At 47.9% G+C, this 22023-nt stretch overlaps 1 protein-coding gene across 1 annotated transcript in view; it reads left to right on the forward strand.

Moving 5' to 3' along the window:
• The window catches only part of BTK (Bruton tyrosine kinase), a 303555-nt gene that overhangs the window by 95703 nt on the left and 185829 nt on the right, over window positions 1-22023 (forward strand). The window contains exon 4 of the mRNA XM_073639658.1: window positions 13617-13682. Coding sequence (XP_073495759.1) covers window positions 13617-13682 — 66 coding nt within the window. The remainder of the gene's footprint in view (window positions 1-13616; window positions 13683-22023) is intronic.

Below are 22023 nucleotides of genomic sequence, written 5' to 3' on the forward strand. Positions count from 1 at the left end.
GCAGATGGACCAGGTGCTACTCCAGGTCAGACCCCGGTCACAGCTGTTGACCCACACCAGGGAATGCAGGAACAGACAGGTTAGGCTGGCATACAGACAGGTGGGTACTGGCAGGCATGGCTGGTGTGCAGACAGGTGGGTACTGGCAGGTAGGAACACAGGCAGAATAAGGACCAGTACAGACTGGCATACAGAAACAGAGCTGCAGGTGCGGTAGACAAGCAGAGCAGAGCAAAACTCGCAGGTGCGGTAGACAAGCAGAGCAGAGCAAAACCCGCAGGTGCGGTTAACAAGCAGAGCAGAGCAAAGCCTACAGGTGCGGTAAACAAGCAGAGCAGAGCAAAACCCGCAGGTGCGGTAGACTAGCAGAGCAGAGCAAAACTCACAGGTGCGGTAGACAAGCAGAGCAGAGCAAAACCCGCAGGTGCGGTAGACAAGCAGAGCAGAGTGAAACCCACAGGTGCAGTAGACAAGCAGAGCAGAACAAAACCCGCAGGTGCGCTAGACACGCAGAGCAGAGCAAAACCCACAGATGCGGTAGACAAGCAGAGCAGAGCAAAACCCGTAGGTGCGGTAGACAAGCAGAGGAGAGCAAAACCCGCAGGTGCGGTAGACAAGCAGAGCAGAGCAATACACACAAGGTACTTACAATGAAGTAGCAAGTGGACACTAAACCCACAAACAGAAGTACAGAGACGAGTTGGAGTTAGGTGCAGGTTCAGACACTGCAGGAAAAGAGAAGATATGGACATAGAGACAAACAAGTAACGGGCTAGGACACTGTTCAGACTGGAACTGAACGAGGAACAAGATACAGGAACGAGCCTGGGAACTCAGCGCCCAGTGTGGCGGAAACAGACTAGAAGTCACAGATACAGGTAACAGGCCTGGGTATACAGCCCCCAGGGTGGCGGAAACAGACAAGATACAGGACAGGACCTGGCAACTCAGTTGCACAGAACACACTGAAAGAAAGTGTTGCTCAGGCCCCTCCTACTGGGAGGAGGGGGTTTAAGTATCCAGTGACTCACAGCAATAGGCTGGGGACGCTTTAGGACTGTGCACACAGTAACTATAAGAAACAGTCAGTAACCACGCCGCCGCCCTAAGCAATCAGACAAGAGACATGCATACAGCAGGTACTGGAGCAAAGTGTGCAGCCTGGACTGATAGGTAAGATGGCGGTCTTGCATGGTGGGAGGTGGTAAGCCATGCCAGCACGCCGCCAGGGATGTTACAGTACCCCCCCCCCTTTACTCCCCCTCTTCTTCAAGTCTGCAAGGATTTTCTGCAGAGAATTTGTAGGCCGATCCTTCTCTTCAAGAAGACTACCTCTTCTGTCCACTAGAGGGAATGAAACTGCGCTCATCATCTTAGTGACTAGGATGCTTCCTCCCATCGAGCCCGCCTCAGCAACAGATGAAGTGAGTGAAGTACCAGGAACAAGACACAGGAAAGTCTCTCTCCATTTGTTAATATCGGGTAGCACCCCAAAGGATTCACAGGACAACTGGGAGATCCTCCATCGGGTTGCAGGGGTGCAGAGACTCGGGGGTAACCACTACCTTGACGTAGACTTTGCCAGTGTCATTATAATGCTCCTGAATAAAAATATCTACACTGAGCCCCTGAATAAACCTAACTCTTACAATGCTCCCTGCACAAAAAACATGACATACACTCTACCCCTCTTATGGTACCTGCTCTCCACACTGTCCTCTCCTTACCATACTGGGCCCCCTGTTCACATTGTCCTCTCACACGGTGTCCCCCCTATACTGCCCAGTCTCTATACTGTGCCCCTTCATCACACTCCCCCTCCTCAGCATACTGTTCCCCCCTTTCTGTGCCCTCACACTGTTTCCCCCATACTGCCGCATCTCCATACCTTCCCCCACACTACCTAGTCTCTGTGCTGTGTCACCTCACACTTTTCTCCCTCCATACTGTCTCCTCACACTATTCCCCCACTCTCCATACTGTTTCCTCACATATCCCCCTTCCCCATTCTGTTCCTGCACTCATTCCCACCCCTCCTCTGGTTCACCATACTGTTTCTTCACACATCTCCCCATTCTGTCTCCTAAAATTTCTCTCCCATCTCTCGCCAAATATAATAAATCTTCAGAAGAGCACACAGACATGCAGAAGCGCACACAGACACATACTAAGGGCTATTTCACACGTCAATACATGCGATGACAGTTTCCACACGTACCAGAGACACTGGTACACGTAGACCCATTCAAATGAATGTTTTTACCTGCTGCACCTCCCGCAAAACATCCCGCACACTGATGACAGCGCTCTTCCCAAGCACCGGGTGCTGAACACTGCTCTCATTATAGATCCCTGCCGGCGCTGCGATCAGCAGCAGCAGGGTCAATGATGAGAGTAGTAGTCTACTCCCGCTGTGTCCAACTGTAAAAATAGGAATAAAATAAAAAAAACCTTATACTCACCTCTCCTAAGTGTCATCCGCTGTAATCCGTATTTTATTCCTATTTTTACAGTTGGACACGGCGGGAGTAGACTACTACTCTCATCATTGACCCTGCTGCTGCTGATCACAGCACCGGCAGGGATCTATGATGAGGGCAGCGCTCAGCACCCAGCTCTTGGGAACAGCGCTAACTGTACACTGATTCCCAAGCGCCGGTACGTGTCACACGGATGACACACAGGTGGACACGGATATCTCCAGTCCCGTAAATATCAGGATATGTGAAAGAGCCCTAATATACACACGCAGATACACATACTCACAGAAATGGGGACACGTACACACACAGGCAAGCACACACAGAAATGCACACGCAGTCATGCACAGACACACTCAGACAATCACACACAAAAATGCAGACATGCAGGGAAGCACGCACACGTGAGAAGACACATATACACACCTAGACATGCAGGCACTCAAATACATACACACACACGCATGCAGGCATATACACACACACACTGTACACACAGGCATATACACACACACACCGTACACACACAGGCATATACACACACACATGCAGGCAGGCATATACACACACACTGTACACACACAGGCATATACACACACTGTACACAGGCATATACACACACACTGTACACACACAGGCATATACACACACTGTACACACAGGCATAGACACACACACACACAGACTGTACACACACAGGCATTTACACACACACTGTACACACATGCAGGCATTTACACACACACATGCAGGCATATACACACACACACACACGCAGGCATATACACACACCCGCAGGCATATACACGCACCCGCAGGCATATACACGCACACTCATACAGGCATATACACACACACACATGCAGGCATATACACACACACACATGCAGGCATATACACGCACCAGCAGGCATATACAAGCACCAGCAGGCATATACAAGCACCCGCAGGCATATACACGCACCCGCAGGCATATACACGCACCAGCAGGCATATACACACACACAGGCATATACACACACACAGGCATATACACACACTGTACACAGGCATATACACACACTGTACACACAGGCATATACACACACACACACTGTACACACACAGGCATTTACACACACACTGTACACACATGCAGGCATTTACACACAAACATGCAGGCATATACACATACACACACGCACTCGCAGGCATATACACACACCCGCAGGCATATACACGCACCCGCAGGCATATACACGCACCCGCAGGCATATACACGCACACTCATACAGGCATATACACACACACACACATGCAGGCATATACACACACACACATGCAGGCATATACACGCACCAGCAGGCATATACACGCACCAGCAGGCATATACAAGCACCCGCAGGCATATACACACACACAGGCATATACACACACACAGGCATATACACACACACAGGCATATACACACACACAGGCATATGACTCACCCATAAAAACGTTATTGAATACTTGGCACAGTGCTCTTGACATGAAATTGAAGCAGTGAGAGCTGTAGGCCTGCAGCCTTGTTTCCAATTCCATGCCAGGTTGGAGATTTGAACTGTAGAGTGCTGCAGGTCACCGTCCACATATCCAGCCCCGGAGCCGGTATAAAAAAGCCCAGAGTCAGAGAAGGAGAGAAGGGGGCGGCGCCACCACCCGGTCGGGAGGCAGTATTACTACAGGGGAGCAGGCCAGGGCAGATATAGAGCCGGGATGGGACCGTATCAGAAGCCCGGGAGCAGGGAGAGCAGAGCGAGACATCAGCTTCGGTGGTGCCGGCGTATCAGAGGACGGCCCCGGAGCAGAGAGAAAGCACTGCAGAGCGCGGGCGCAGCGTATCAGAGGCCAGAAGAGAGCGGCGTCAGCGTCACCTGACACCACACCACAGTCTGCCAGCCAGCGGGAAAGCAGAGCGCGGTGCGTGTCACCGCCCAGAAAGAACTTCCTTCCTCTTAGTGTCAGAGACTCACGTGGTAAGTATTCCGCATGCACGTCACTGCAGGCCCGTTGTCACCAATGAATGTGCCGTGCGCGCGACGCTACATTTGCTTCAGCCGCGCTTTTAAAGGGCCCCTGCCACCAATTCTCTCACTCTCATATCGGGGCCCACTGGGAAATTTCCCGCCAGGCCAGACCGACCCTGGACACATATACTCAGTAATACCGGTAAACCCATGCAGGAACTCATGTAATCCAAATATTATTAAGAACAATGTATAGGGACTAGAGGGCCTCCGTAAGATAGGGGTTTCCGCACTCACAAATTAGTGGGAACCACATGAGAAGTAGTTAGTCAAAAAAAGAGAAGTAACAGTCAGATCAGGAGGCTCACCCATAAGGTACTGTGGAGAACACTGAACCGCTCTGAAGCCCCGACGCGTGTTTTGCGTAGCTTCTTCGGGGGGCTGTGGTTGTGGAAGGAGATAGACACCATTATATACCCTTCTTGGCTTCTGGGAGAGAGAGATTTTCGGGGATGGGGCATGCGCCACCACTCACGTGCAGTGCTGGTATAGATATATAGATGACATGTTCATCATTTGGCAGGGTCCCGAGACTGAGCTTCACGACTTCATTATCTCATTAAATACCAATGACCGCAACATCAGACTTACGTATATATGGGATGCTACCCATATTGACTTTTTGGATATTAGGATTACTGTCCAGCGGGATGGCCTGCTACAAACTGATGTCTTTCGTAAAAAGACATCAGTCAATTCATTACTTCATGCAACATCGGCTCATACACCGTCCACTATCCGGGCCATTCCAGTCGGACAGTACCTAAGAACGAAACGCATCTGTTCCACCGATGCGGCGTTTGAGACTCAGTCCCGGGACCTTGACGAGAGATTCCGTGAATGGGGATATAGCACGCGGAGTATTAAAAGAGGCTATAGACGGGCGAGGAGTACTCCACGGGACCTTCTTTTAATTAATACTAAGAGGCAACCTGAGAGTGATCCCCCTATTAGGTTTATATCAACTTATAATAGCCACTGGCATGCTATACGAGGAATTCTTAGTAAACACTGGTCAATTCTTAAAACTGAACCAGTACTTAATAAAATTTTGCCTGATAGACCAATGATGACGGCTAGGAGGGGCAAAAGCCTGAGAGACTCGTTGGTCAGAAGTCATTATGTTGCCCCCACTCCTACCCCATTTGGGGTTGGAAAACAGAAGTGGGGATGCTACCCTTGTGGGTCTTGTATGGTCTGCAGAAATATAGTTTGCACTAAGTCATTTGCCTCCAATGGAGGCAAAGAATTTAAAATCATGCACTATATTTCTTGCAGCTCTACATACATCGTTTACCTGGCCACGTGTTCCTGTAATTTGAATTATGTGGGGCTTACATCTAGAGAATTTCGGGTCCGTGTTAGGGAACACGTCAGGGATGTCGTCTCAGCACGAGACATCCCAGATGTAACAACACTTAAAACCATCCTTCAAGCTGTGCCATAATTGTGACCCCTCTTCCCTCAAATTTAGACGTATTGATCAGGTACACCTGGGAACTAGAGGTGGTAACTACAAACGTATTTTGGCGCAGCTGGAGTGCCACTGGATAGCGATCCTGGACACGGTGACCCCCAGGGGTCTAAACTAATTCAATAGTTTTTCCTCATTCTTATAGATCTTTTTCCCTTGTTTTTAATGTGGATTTTAACATTTATTATATGTTTTCTTCTATAGTTTCTGCATCTCGGTGTCATCATTATTATACTTTGACTATGTACAGGATTATTGGACATATTAGGGACAGGCCGCTTTGATCTACATGGAATTGATCTCTGAAATTACATCGAAAGATCCAACAGACTTCTCAATACTGTAATTGTATTTCATATATGTTTCTGTATACACATATTTGTTTTACTGTGTAAAGTCTTGTGATCAGGTCAGCAGTTGACCCAGCTGGTGGCCCATTATCCTTCCTTCTTAGCTACTTAGCTCTGTCCCACTTTAGTAACTTAATGCAGTTGCCCAAACTCTTTCCCTGACCTGACATGGCCGCCGCTGAGCCGCGCATGCGCGGTGCCGTCCCTGCCTAGCTGCGTCCTGTCTGGCTTCCGTACGATGGGATTGTGGGTGGTGACGTCATTGTAACGCACGTTCCTACCCACAATACTCTTCGGGAAACTGGCCGGACGTGACGCCGCGTGGGGGGACGCACGTCACTGTGCATGCTCCGCATATATCAGCGGTGTCACCTGCGACACAATCTCGCAGGGTATATAATGGTGTCTATCTCCTTCCACAACCACAGCCCCCCGAAGAAGCTACGCGAAACGCGCGTCGGGGCTTCAGAGCGGTTCAGTGTTCTCCACAGTACCTTATGGGTGAGCCTCCAGATCTGACTGTTACTTCTCTTTTTTTTGACTAACTACTTCTCATGTGGCTCCCACTAATTTGTGAGTGCTTAAACCCCTATCTTACGGAGGCCCTCTAGTCCCTATACATTGTTCTTAATAATATTTGGATTACATGAGTTCCTGCATGGGTTTACCGGTATTACTGAGTATATGTGTCTAGAGGGTTGATTAACCTATCCCATGTGGATTTACTTACACTTGCCGTTATGTAATTGTGTGTATTCCTACCCTGAGTGACGTACTATTTTTAATCTTGTTATACGGTTTTATTCTGTCTATCTAATAAAATTGTTTCTAATATGTATCAATATTTGTTCCATATTATTTGGGGGTGATACTCTATTTTTTGTAGGCTATATACCCCTTGTGCCTCAGCAGTCCCCCAGGAAACACCATACAGGATCTCCAGACCCGAGCGGGCACTAGATCTCTTGGTTCTGAACGACCTGTGGGTAAACCAGACAACACCTGGAATGTGAACTTCTTCATGAGTAAGGCTCCAATCTGGAGCTCAATTTGTACAGACATATTTTGACTGTTTCTGAGTAGGGCTCGTCCTTCCACTGACAATGCCCCAACCGGATTCTGGAGTTGTCGGACAGGAATCAGACACCGACTCTTCAAGGCTTTAAGCCCGAAACTTCCGGTTATTCCGAGGCCTTCACTTGCCATGGAGACAGTCATGGTCATCTGTGGAGAGGAAACACTAACGCCAAGGGCAGCCTCTCCTACAGGCCAAATGTCTTGGGATTCTCCAACCTTCGCTGGACAAAGACCGTCAGGGGGTCCCAAACAACCGAAGCGGGACCGCAATCCAATTTTGTGACTGAGTTCTGGCCTCTGCTTTGCCTGATGAACATGGTCATCCTTCATGGATTCTGTGTGGATAGCTGCCTCTACAGGCTGGGGAACAGGAGGTCTTTGGGAGGACAGAACCTGGCGTGACAGTTTACCTCTACGACTTGCACGTCTGGACTGCCTCTTGAGATTGGGAAGATAAGTATTCTGTGGAGCATTGTCATCCTGTGTGGATTCTGTGTGGGCAGCAGTCTCTTCAGGCTGGAGAGCGGGTGGGTTACCTACACGTATCACCCATCGGGACTGCTCCAGGATATTGGGAAGGGAAGCTTTAGCAGAAGCCTCAGGGTTAGGGTCATCGAAGACCATTAGAAAGGCCACCAGGAAGGCCTGCAGGTCAAAGACGATAGGATCCCATGCTTCCCATAGGGGGGTGATCCAATTCAAGGCATCACTCGCTAAGTAGGACATCAGAAATGCTACTTTAACCCAATCAGTGGGAAAATAGTGAGAATAGAATTTGAAATGCAGCATGCATTGTTCCACAATTGCACGGCTTTGTTTTGGATCCCCATAGTACTGTGGTGGATCCGCAGGTAGGGGTGCTGATAGCTCCATTTGGCCTGGTGCGTAAATCGCCTGGACCTCAGCTTGAGAAAAAAAATAATAATTTCTTGGTGCATGTATTCGCCAGACAAGGATTCAAATGTCTCCAAGAGTGAAGGGCCGTGGGGTTCAACGAACCATGGCCTGATCAAACTGTTGCGCACATGCCCGGACTGCCTGACGTGAGCGTGGTTAGTGATCCCACTGGACCATGAACTGAGGAGTGCCTGGAGGGGTGTGACTAAGTATCAACTCGGTCCGACCAAGATCGCACGGCGGCTCAGTCGACTTCGTGAACCAGGGAGGAACCGAGCAGAGGGACCAGGTGCTACTCCAGGTCAGACCCTGGTCACAGCTGTTGACCCACACCAGGGAATGCAGGAACAGACAGGTTAGGCTGGCATACAGACAGGTGGGTACTGGTAGGCACGGCTGGTATGCAGACAGGTGGATACTGGCAGGCACGGCAAGTATGCAGACAGGTAGATACTGGCAGGCATGGCTGGTGTGCAGACAGGTGGGTACTGGCAGGTAGGAACACAGGCAGAATAAGGACCAGTACAGACTGGCATAGAGGAACAGAGCTGCAGGTGCGGTAGACAAGCAGAGCTGAGCAAAACCCGCAGGTGCGGTAGACAAGCAGAGCAAAACCCGCAAGTGCGGTAGACAAGCAGAGCAGAACAAAACCTGCAGGTGCGGTAGACAAGCAGAGCAGAGCAAAACCAGCAGGTGCGGTAGACAAGCAGAGCAAAACCGGCAGGTGCGGTAGACAAGCAGAGTAGAGCAAAACCCGCAGGTGAGGTTGACAAGCAGAGCAAAACCCGCAGATGCGGTAGACAAGCAGAGCAGAGCAAAACCAGCAGATGCGGTAGACAAGCAGAGCAGAGCAAAACCAGCAGATGCGGTAGACAAACAGAGCAGAGCAAAACCCGCAGGTGCGGTAGACAAACAGAGCAGAGCAAAACCTGCAGGTGCGGTAGACAAGCAGAGCAAAACCCGCAGGTGCGGTAAACAAGCAGAGCAGAGCAAAACCCGCAGGTGCGGTAGACAAGCAGAGCAGAGCAAAACCCGCAGGTGCGGTAGACAAGCAGAGCAGAGCAAAACCCGTAAGTGCGGTAGACAAGCAGAGCAGAGCAAAACCCGCAGGTGCGGTAGACAAGCAGAGCAGAGCAAAACCCGTAGGTGCGGTAGACAAGCAGAGCAGAGCAAAACCCGCAGGTGCGGTAGACAAGCAGAGCAGAGCAAAACCCGCAGGTGCGGTAAACAAGCAGAGCAGAGCAAAACCTGTAGGTGCGATAAACAAGCAGAGCAGAGCAAAACCTGTAGGTGCGGTAGACAAGCAGAACAGAGCAAAACCCGCAGGTGCGGTAGACAAGCAGAGCAGAGCAAAACCCGCAGGTGCGGTAAACAAGCAGAGCAGAGCAAAACCCGCAGGTGCGGTAAACAAGCAGAGCAGAGCAAAACCCGCAAGTGCGGTAGACAAGCAGAGCAGAGCAAATACACACAAGGTACTTACAATGAAGTAGCGAGTGGACACTAAACTCACAAACAGAAGTACAGAGACAACGAGTTGAAGTTAGGTGCAGGTTCAGACACTGCAGGAAAAGGGAAGATACGGACATAGAAACAAACCAGTCACGGGCTAAGACACTGTTCAGACTGGAACTGAACCAGGAACAAGATACAGTAACGATCCTGGGAACTCAGCCCCCAGGGTGGCAGAAATAGACTACAAGTCACAGATACAGGTAACAGGCCAGGGTATACAGCCCCCAGGGTGGCGGAAACACACAAGATACAGGACAGGACCTGGCAACTCAGTTGCACAGAACACACTGAAAGAAAGTGTTGCTCAGGCCCCTCCTACTGGGTGGAGGGGGTTTAAGTATCCAGTGACTCACAGCAATAGGCTGGGGACGCTTTAGGACTGTGCACACAGTAACTATAAGAAACAGTCAGTAACCGCGTCGCCATCCTAAGCAATTAGACAAGAGACATGCACACAGCAGGTACTGGAGCAAAGTGTGCAGCCTGGACTGATAGGTAAGATGGCGGTCTTGCATGGTGGGAGGTGGTAAGCCATGCCAGCACGCCGCCAGGGATGTTACAGAGATGGAGTACAACTAATGTTAATAAGGTTAGCAGGGTTTCGATGTGAGGTGGGGGAGAGGTTGAGGTTGGCGGGGTGGACTGGGGTTAGGAGAGATATCCCCTTAAATAAGTAGCAGCAGTAAAAAGAGAAAGAGCAAATATTTTTTGAATTTGTGACATGGTTTATTGTGCAATATCTTTGGATAAGCTGGAGTGAGATTTTTTTAGGAAATTAAAAAGAGCATGGTAGCTGTACATGGGACAGGGAAGGAGAAAGGGGCAGATGTGAATGAGTGGTTGTAGAGGAGGGATGGGGCGGTGAATGTGCATGAAAAAAGCACACAGGAATATGGACGCAGGAATAATGTACATAGTTAGAAGAGAGTACAAAGTGTGGGTTACCTGACTTCTGCCCTGAATGACTGCCATTGAAATGACTGTCAGATACACTTGTCGAGTAGGACACTTTGCTGAAGATGACACGTGCATGCACCCCACACCAGGTGCACCCCTTATGATGCATCTATATTTATAGGAAGGACTATAGCATCAGGTGATAGGGAGCTGCTTGTGGATAAATTAACAGCTGCTCAACACATCAGGGGGTGGAGAGCTGATCAAAGACAGAGACCTACCACACTATGCCTGACACAGTATAGCACCTTGCATCAGATAAAGTCTACAATGATGGAAGGACAGACATCTATACAGCAAGCAGAGACATTATACCATAAAATTGTTCAAGATGAGAATTTAGCAGATGACATAGATACAGCAAGCAGAGATGTTATATCTGTGTGAAGATAGAAGAGAAATACAAGTAAAAGGAAACAATCCATTAGAATTTTACATATATGGGAGAAGGGTAATAAGAAAAATATAAAGCAAATGACATACAGGCGCGCCCTATAGTTCCCTTATGGGCTGATATCCTGCCTATCAGGGGAGGTTGACACCCTAGCGAGTCGATTTGGCGCCCTCACTCCATGGCTTCTCTCCCTCCATAACCCTATCCACCCGTAAACAGACATACACACTTATAGAAAACATACATCAATTAATGATGAAGGCCAACAGTCATGCTGATAACATGCTGAATGAAAAAGATTACAGTATTCCATGTAGCAATTATGTGGAAAGAGGGAAATTGCACTACTTCATAAGATGTAATTAGGCTGACACATAGCACTATCAGATGTGCCGTATTTCATGACAACCAGTGTGAGACATATGTCATTATTTCAAAGAATCCGTCTAATCAAATAAAGTGCAATAGTGCTATCAGTTTTGGGCAACAAAAAGCAATGTGATGGAAGCCAAATCCCTATGCCAAAGGAGCAATAAATATAGGAGGATGTGCTCAGAATAATTGTAAATATACCAGGGAAAATAACAATAGGTGTAGAGATGACAACCTATAGCAAACGGTTCATGGTATATACATTATCCAAATAGGATCCAATAAAGACTGATCAATACAGTACACATCAGTATATTCAGTTATTGCAATGACAAGTGTGCTAGTTCAACCAAATATCAACGCAGGCAATAGAATTAACTGTAAGCAGCAGACTTGGTGGGGGCCGCACTTTTACCCTATTGTTGAGGCTGCATTATACTGCGTACAAGACCATAGGGAGTGCATTATACTGAGTGGAGGACCACAGGGAGTGCATTATACTGCGTACAGGACCATAGGGAGTGCATTATACTGAGTGGAGGACCATAGGGAGTGCATTATACTGCGTACAGGACCATGGGGAGTGCATTATACTGAGTGGAGGACCATGGGGAGTGCATTATACTGAGTGGAGGACCATAGGGAGTGCATTATAGTGCATGGAGGACCATGGGGACTGCATTATACTGTGTGGAAGACAACAGGGAGTGCATTATACCGAGTACAGTACCATGGCTAGTGCATTATACTGAGTGGAGGACCATGGGGAGTGCATTATACTGAGTGGAGGACCATGGGGAGTGCATTATACTGCATACAGGACAATGGCTTGTGCATTATACTGAGTGGAGGACTATGGGGTGTGCGTTATACTACATGGAGGACCATAGGGAGTGCATTATACTGCGTACAGGACTATGGCGAGTGCATTATACTGAGTGGTGCACTATGGCGAGTGTATTATGCTGAGTGGTGCACTATGGCGAGCGCATTTTGCTGAGTGGTGGACCATGGCGAGTGTCTTATACTGTGTAGAGGACCATGGCGAGTGCATTATACTGTGTGAAGGACCATGGCGAGTGTCTTGCACTGTGTGGTGGACCATGGGGAGTGTCTTGTACTGTGTGAAGGACCATGGTGAGTGCATTATACTGTGTGAAGGACCATGGCAAGTGTCTTATACTGTGTGGCGGACCATGGGGAGTGTCTTATACTGTGTGGCAGACCATGGGGAGCGTATTATACTCCGTGGAGTGTGAAGGTTTGTGTGGGGGACATTATACTGCCTGGAGAGCTGTGTGGGGATTGGGGGATCATACTGTGTTTGTGTCATGTTGGGGTCACCATACTTTGTGTTGGGAGTTGATGTGGGGTAAAGTAGGGTCATTATACTGTGCATGTGGAGGAATTCAACATGGGGGTATCACTGTGTTTGAGGGGCACTTTTGTTGGCATCATACCTTATAGGGATAATGAAAGAGGGATCTCCGACAATTATTTACATTTGGGGGGGGGGGGGCAATTAGAACTTCTGCTATGGAGCTCCATGATTCCTTTGTATGCCTCTGCTTACCAGTATTGGATTTCCTGTACAGGAATCACCAGGACGTGTGAAGGAGGCCTTACTGTGGGCACTGGATGACACTACAGGAACAAGCATTGCACTCTAGGCAATGCATGGCACTCACTGTGCACTGTCAGAAAATGCTTTATGAAACTATCTGGAAAATGTGGGAATGCTTTATTTGGTCACTGTATGGCTTTATCCAAGAACTGTATGGAATTATTGTTTAATGTACCCATATAAAAATGGAAATAACTAGCCAAAGTTTACCGGAAGTTCAATTAAAGTGGAATAGTGACTGTGGAAATATGCGCAGAAGTGTAAGGGAAATCACACTTAGGCTAGTAACAAGCACGTAATAGTGCATTTAAAAACCCAATGGGTTTGGACCACCAAGATATAAATAAAAAGGACTTCACTATAATGGTGGCAACCAATTGTGGTCACCTGTCATCTCCAGATTTTGCTAACAATGTTTCTTGTTATTTCAGACAAGGGACGAATTTGCTGATACTGAACAGATTAGTATCATTGAGCGATTTCCCTACCCATTCCAGGTAAGACATTTTCTGCAACATACTTTCCATGAACTCCTCAGTATGCCCTAGATTCCCCCCAAAAATTTGATGTTTCCTCTGTCTTCACTGATCCATATAAAAAGTGCTCAACTTGTTGTAAGTTCGCATTCATAGATTAGGCTGCTAATAGGATAGGGTAGCTAAGGATAGGGTAGCTCAGATGTGGCTATCTTGTTACCAAGAAACATGCAGTCGATCAATATATCTTGATTGGTCATTTTTGTCTTAAATTTTGACTTAATTTTTTTGTTAATGGTTTTAAAGGGAAAGCATATTTGCCAACTTATCTAAACTGCTTCCAGGGAGATTTTGTCATGCGCACCACGGCAATTTTTTTATAGGACCCACACATTTTTCACACCATACACTTTTTTATAGACCACCCTCTACTATGTGTCACCTCTTCATCTTCACTCTAATGTTCTTCAGCAAAAGCAACGCTCAAGAACTAAAGCCCTCCATACACATTAGACTAATGCCGGCAGAACCCGCTAATATCGATGGGTTTGGCCAAAAGGCTAATGTGTATGGGGGCCTCAGACAACTGATTGTTGGTTGAGATGTCAATTAGGCAAGTCCGATTTTTGACTTGCCAATCTCTTTTGTCTCACTGAGATAAGCCGCAACTAGACATGTCTTGCAATAGCTATATCATAGGGAGCACAGGAACCGGCCGAGATGGCTACCTGCCGAATGATCGGCCGAACCAACCATATAGTGTGTATGGCGACCTTAAGAGACCTGGTAGTTACATGTTCACAAATAAGACAAATGTTCCAACCAAGATTAGACGTATTGGTCCAAGATTACAATTTTGATGATCTACCTCCAGGATATGTCATGAATTTAAAATTTGTGGGTCTCTGATAACTGGCAGTTTCACTGATCAGCAGTTAGCAAGTCCCCCTCTATCACACACAGCCTGTTCCCCATGTCTCCCTTTATCACACACAGCCTGACCAACATGTTCCCCTCGATCATACACAGCTTACTCCCCATGTCCCACTTTATCACACACAGCCAGCTCCCCATGTCCCCCTCTATCACACACAGCCTGCTCCCCATGTCCCCCTCTATCACACACACCCTGCTCCCCATGTCCCCCTCTATCACACACAGCTTACTCCCCATGTCCCACTCTATCACACACAGCCAGCTCGCCATGTCCCCCTCTATCACACACAGCTTACTCCCCATGTCCCCCTCTATCACACACAGCCAGCTCCCCATGTCCTCCTCTATCACACACAGCTTGCTCCCCATGTCCTCCTCTATCACACACAGCCTGCTCCCCATGTCCCACTCTATCACACACAGCCTGCTCCCCATGTCCTCCTCTATCACGCACAGCCTGCTCCCCATGTCCTACTCTATCACACACAGCTTACTCCCCATGTCCCACTCTATCACACACAGCCAGCTCCCCATGTCCCCCTCTATCACACACAGCCTGCTCCCCATGTCCCACTCTATCACACACAGCCTGCTCCCCATGTCCCCCTCTATCACACACAGCCTGCTCCCCATGTCCCCCTCTATCACACACAGCCTGCTCCCCATGTCCTCCTCTATCACACACAGCCTGACCAACATGTTCCCCTCGATCATACACAGCTTACTCCCCATGTCCCACTTTATCACACACAGCCAGCTCCCCATGTCCCCCTCTATCACACACAGCCTGCTCCCCATGTCCCCCTCTATCACACACACCCTGCTCCCCATGTCCCCCTCTATCACACACAGCTTACTCCCCATGTCCCACTCTATCACACACAGCCAGCTCGCCATGTCCCCCTCTATCACACACAGCTTACTCCCCATGTCCCCCTCTATCACACACAGCCAGCTCCCCATGTCCTCCTCTATCACACACAGCTTGCTCCCCATGTCCTCCTCTATCACACACAGCCTGCTCCCCATGTCCCACTCTATCACACACAGCCTGCTCCCCATGTCCTCCTCTATCACGCACAGCCTGCTCCCCATGTCCTACTCTATCACACACAGCTTACTCCCCATGTCCCACTCTATCACACACAGCCAGCTCCCCATGTCCCCCTCTATCACACACAGCCTGCTCCCCATGTCCCACTCTATCACACACAGCCTGCTCCCCATGTCCCCCTCTATCACACACAGCCTGCTCCCCATGTCCTCCTCTATCACACACAGCCTGCTCTCCATGTCCCCCTCTATCACACACACCCTGCTCCCCATGTCCCACTCTATCACACACAGCCTGCTCCCCATGTCCCACTCTATCACACACAGCCTGCTCCCCATGTCCTACTCTATCACACACAGCTTACTCCCCATGTCCCACTATCACACACACCCTGCTCCCCATGTCCCACTCTATCACACACAGCCAGCTCCCCATGTCTCCCTCTAACACACACAGCCTGCTCCCCATGTCCCACTCTATCACACACAGCCAGCTCCCCATGTCTCCCTCTATCACACACAGCCAGCTCCCCATGTCCTCCTCTATCACACACAGCTTGCTCCCCATGTCCTCCTCTATCACACACACCCTGCTCCCCATGTCCCACTCTATCACACACAGCCTGCTCCCCATGTCCTCCTCTATCACACACAGCCTGCTCCCCATGTCCTACTCTATCACACACAGCTTACTCCCCATGTCCCACTCTATCACACACAGCCAGCTCCCCATGTCCCCCTCTATCACACACAGCCTGCTCCCCATGTCCCACTCTATCACACACAGCCTGCTCCCCATGTCCTCCTCTATCACACACAGCCTGCTCTCCATGTCCCCCTCTATCACACACAGCCTGCTCCCCATGTCCCACTCTATCACACACAGCCTGCTCCCCATGTCCCACTCTATCACACACAGCCTGCTCCCCATGTCCCACTCTATCACACACAGCCTGCTCCCCATGTCCTACTCTATCACACACAGCTTACTCCCCATGTCCCACTATCACACACACCCTGCTCCCCATGTCCCACTCTATCACACACAGCCAGCTCCCCATGTCTCCCTCTAACACACACAGCCTGCTCCCCATGTCCCACTCTATCACACACAGCTTACTCCCCATGTCTCCCTCTATCACACACAGCTTGCTCCCCATGTCTACCTCTATCACACACAGCCTGTTCCCCATGTCCTCCTCTATCACACACAGCCTGCTCCCCATGTCTCCCTCTAACACACACAGCCAGCTCCCCATGTCCCCCTCTATCAAACACAGCCTGACCAACATGTCTTCCTCTATCACACAGAGCCTGCGCCCCATGTCCCTCTCTATCACACACATCTTGCTCCCCATGTCTCCCTCTATCACACACAGACTCGCCCCATGTTCCACTCTATCACACATAGCCTGACTAGCATGTCCCCCTCTATTACACAAAGCTTGTTCCCCTTGTCTCCCTCTATCACATACAGTCTGATCAACATGTGCCCCTCTATCACACACAGTCAGCTTCCCATGTCTCCCTCTATCACAAACAGCCTACACCCCATGTCCCCCTGTATCACACACAGCCTGCTCCCCATGTCCTCCTCTATCACGCACAGCTTGCTCCCGATATTCTCCTCTATCACACACAGCTTGCTCCCCATATTCCCCTCTATCACACACAGCTTGCTCCCCTTGTCCCCCTCTATCACACACAGCCTGCTCCCCATGTCCCCTTCTATCACACACAGCTTGTACCCTATGTCCCTGTGACGATACAGCTTAAAATCTTAATCAGCCAGACGATTTGTTAAGTCAAGAGAAATACACTATTATCTTTGTGTTTATTTTGACTTGTAAATGTATGTGTATTTCAAGAAGGACAGACCAGTATTTGTATAACCCTGATTGTAATCTCCTCTTGGATTTGGAAACAATGATGTTTGCTAATATGCTAATTACATATTTTACTAACAGCCAGCTGAATGTTGATTTAAAGAGCCCACTGTATACCAACTATGTAAATTGATTAGCTCAAACAATGAGACCTGAGCTCTGCTCTTTCCCCCCAACCTGTGACTGATGACATTACACAGGTGTAAGTATAAACAAGAATGTCTGCAGTGCTGCAAGCAGAATCAAGGAGCATCAGAAAGATTTTACAAGGAGAATGAGAGACATCCTTCAGCACAATAGATGGATTGCATGGCAGCTCCATCCAAAGAGACGCAGATTTGGATTCTACATGATTCTAGCCTAAGGGTATATAGCACTGACTGGAAAGATATGGATCTGCTCCATTGACCATCAGAGAGCCTATGGATACATTTGGGGTGACCAGGTTGGGACGATGAAGTCACCTGGCCCCATGGATATGTTGTTTTGGGTTGCCAGGAGGGACCGTCCGGTTGCCTGGAACCCATGAAGCCATTCAGAGAAGCTAGATTGGGACCCGCCAGTCATCTGGCCTCATGAAAACTCTCAGGGAGGCCAGGGTGGGACCCTCAGGTCTCCTAGCCTTGAACTTCGATGGACTGCTAGCTTCCTAATCTTGCCGCTACTTGCTCTCTGTGGTTGCCCGCCAGAAGCGGGGGGGAGGCCACTGGTGGAACTAGTTGGCCCTGGAAGTTCCAAAGTTGCAGCTGTTCTATCCCAGGCGGGTTCAGTGGAAGGGTGAAACTGTGTAATGTTGTACCATCTTGGGTATTTGCTGGGACTGTTCTATGTGTTTATTGTCCATTTTGTGGTTCAATAAAGTATTGTCAAGCTGTTTTACCCTCACTCTGTGTTGTCTGAGTAGTATTACACCCACGGAAGACCCCGGGTCTTCACAGCCCCTCTATCACACACAGCCTGTATCTCTCTATGCTACAATTATCACACCTAGTGTGCGCTCTAATCTCCCTCTATCAAACACTTACAGTGGTGGCCAAAAGTATTGGCACCCCTGCAATTCTGTCAGATAATACTCAGTTTCTTCCTGAAAATGATGGCAATCACAAATTCTTTGGTATTATTATCTTCATTTAATTTGCTTGCAAGGAAAAAACACAAAAGAGAATGAAGCAAAAATCAAATCATTGATCATTTCACACAAAACTCCAAAAATGGCCCAGACAAAAGTATTGGCACCCTCAGCCTAATACTTGGTTGCACAACCTTTAGCCAAAATAACTGCGAACAACCGCTTCCGGTAACCATCAGTGAGTTTCTTACAATGCTCTGCTGGAATTGTAGACCATTCTTCTTTGGCAAACTGCTCCAGGTCCCTGATAATTGAAGGGTGCCTTCTCCAAACTGCCATTTTGAGATCTCTCCACAGGTGTTCTATGGGATTCAGGTCTGGACTCATTGCTGGCCACTTTAGAAGTCTCCAATGCTTTCTCTCAAACCATTTTATAGTGCTTTTGGAAGTGTGTTTTGGGTCATTGTCCTGCTGGAAGACCCATGACCTCTGAGGGAGACCCAGCTTTCTCACACTGGGCCCTACATTATGCTGCAAAATTTGTTGGTAGTCTTCAGACTTCATAATGCCATGCACACGGTCAAGCAGTCCAGTGCCAGAGGCAGCAAAGCAACCCCAAAACATCAGGGAACCTCCGCCATGTTTGACTGTAGGGACCGTGTTCTTTTCTTTGAATGCCTCTTTTTTTTCCCTGTACACTATGTTGATGCTTTTTCCCAAAAAGCTCTACTTTTGTCTCATCTGACCAGAGAACATTCTTCCAAAACGTTTTATGCTATCTCTTGTAAGTTTTGGCAAACTCCAGCCTGGCTTTTTTATGTCTCGGGGTAAGAAGTGGGGTCTTCCTGGGTATCCTACCATACAGACCCTTTTCATTCAGACGCCGACGGATAGTACGGGTTGACACTGTTGTACCCTCGGACTGCAAGGCAGCTTGAACTTGTTTGGATGTTAGTCGAGGTTCTTTATCCATCATCCGCACAATCTTGCGTTGAAATCTCTCGTCAATTTTTCTTTTCCGTCCACATCTAGGGAGGTTAGCCACAGTGCCATGGGCTTTACACTTCTTGATGACACTGCACACGGAAGACACAGGAACATTCAGGTCTTTGGAGATGGACTTGTAGCCTTGAGATTGCTCATGCTTCCTCACAATTTGGTTTCTCAAGTCCTCAGACAGTTCTTTGGTCTTCTTTCTTTTCTCCATGCTCAATATGGTACACACAAGGACACAGGACAGAGGTTGAGTCAACTTTAATCCATGTTAACTGGCTGCAAGTGTGATTTAGTTATTGCCAACACCTGTTAGGTGCCACAAGTAAGTTACAGGTGCTGTTAATTACACAAATTAGAGAAGCATCACATGATTTTTCAAACAGTGCCAATACTTTTGTCCACCCCCTTTTTTAGGTTTGGTGTGGAATTGTATCCAATTTGGCTTTAGGACAATTCGTTTTGTGTTTTTTCATTGAAGACAAATTAAATGAAGATAATATTACCAAAGAATTTGTGATTGCAATCATTTTCAGGAAGAAACTGAGTATTATCTGACAGAATTGCAGGGGTGCCAATACTTTTGGCCACTACTGTATGACTTCCATTCCCCCTTGATCTTTTCTATCATACACACACACAGCCCGTACTCCCCATGGCCATAGACCTTGTATATCTCACTCAAGTCTGCACTTTTGAACATATTTAATGTCTGTGCCTCCAATAGACACACACAGACTAAGATCCTCATGCCCCTTCCATTACAGACAGTCTGCACCCCCATGTAACCCCTTTATCTCACACTATGTGAGGTTATGTCCACAGGCGATGCTTCATCTGCAGAATTTCCACAGCTAAAAATTTGTAGAAAAGATTTCACTGCAGATTTTCCACAGATTTCCGCAGAGTGAATCTCTGCCCCTCAACATCTACAGCATCACTCAATTTATGGTGGGGAAATTCTCCACAACGTGAGGATTGTAATCATTGTGTGGTGACATGGAACAGCTTGTTGCACAGAAACCAGGGTTTGGATGGCTTTTTTTTATGCCATATTTGGCTCCTTTTCTGGTGATTCTTATCAATTTCTGTCTGGAGGGAGAATATCAGGAAAGTGTGTGACATGGACCCTGCTAATAAATTGATTCAATGCCCAAAGGAACAGTATATGACAGGTAAAATGAGTCATAAATGAATGATATCTCCCTGAAACATCAGAAAGGCACTCTCGTATCAATTATACATGCATTGTACTTTTTTATACCAGCACTTAGTTTTTTACAAATCTGGTCATTAAAATCATCTGCCCCAATAAATTTGTTGAAGTCAACCACCAACATTGGTTTTTCTGTAAATTGTCACAGGTAATGTGGCATCAGTGTGAATGGTGCTGGCTAGGAAGACGTTTCTCTTGTCCTGGGATTTTACTGCCGGCAGTTCTGACCCCTTTATTCTGTGGGTCAGGACAATTACGTAAAACCACATTTCTATAGTTTATTTATGTTGTATAACTTTTGTTCAATAAATAGCATTTGAAAACAGTATTATTTGATTTGGTGTCATCATATTCTGAGAGGCGTAAGTTTTAAATTTTTTTCATCAATGGAGCTACACGAGGGCTAATTCAACAGAGGTTGGGTCCAAAAGTCGAAGTCATCTTATTCCTCTCCTATTGTCTGTGTTAGGAAGAAGGACGGTACGTTGAGACTATGTTGTGATTACCGGGAACTAAACCGAAAGTCAGTACCTGATCGACACCCGATACCAAAGAACCAAGATATGCTGGATAGCCTATACGGAAGTACCTGGTTCTCTGTCCTCGATCAGGGTAAGGCATACCACCAAGAGTTTGTCGAAGAGTCCAGTAGACCCTTGACAGCTCTCATCACACTGCGTGGATTATATGAGTGGATCCGCATACCGTTTGGGCTCAGTTCAGCTCCAGCAGAATTCCAGAGGAGCATGGAGTCATGTTTAGAAGGATTGAGGGATGATATCTGCCAGCCGTACTTGGATGACAATGTGATATACAGCAATACTTTCCAGGAGCATGTTGAACACGTGAGGACCGTATTACAACAGTATCAACAACACAGAGTTAAGTTGACCCCAAAGAAATGTGAACTGTTCAAAAGGCAAGTCCGATTTCTAAGGAAAATTGTGTCCGGAGAAGTATATACCATGGACGCAGCAGAAATTGCTCCGGTACTGGCCTTAAAAGACAAGCGGCCCTCTACCGTCAGGGAGTTGAGGCAGATCTTAAGATTCCTCTCCTACTATCGTACTTACATTTGGAACTTATCCAGGATTGCCGCCCCACTATACCTCCTCTTGGGGGGGACAACAGAAACGACAACACCCACCAAGAAAAAAAAGAACGCGGGTAGGACTGGGCTTAAAAGAAACAATGCCGCTTTGTCCCAAC

The sequence above is a fragment of the Phyllobates terribilis genome, unplaced genomic scaffold, assembly GCF_046119375.1.
Source record: "Phyllobates terribilis strain yellow unplaced genomic scaffold, ASM4611937v1 Scaffold_7__3_contigs__length_470593459, whole genome shotgun sequence".
NCBI classification, from domain to species: domain Eukaryota; kingdom Metazoa; phylum Chordata; class Amphibia; order Anura; family Dendrobatidae; genus Phyllobates; species Phyllobates terribilis.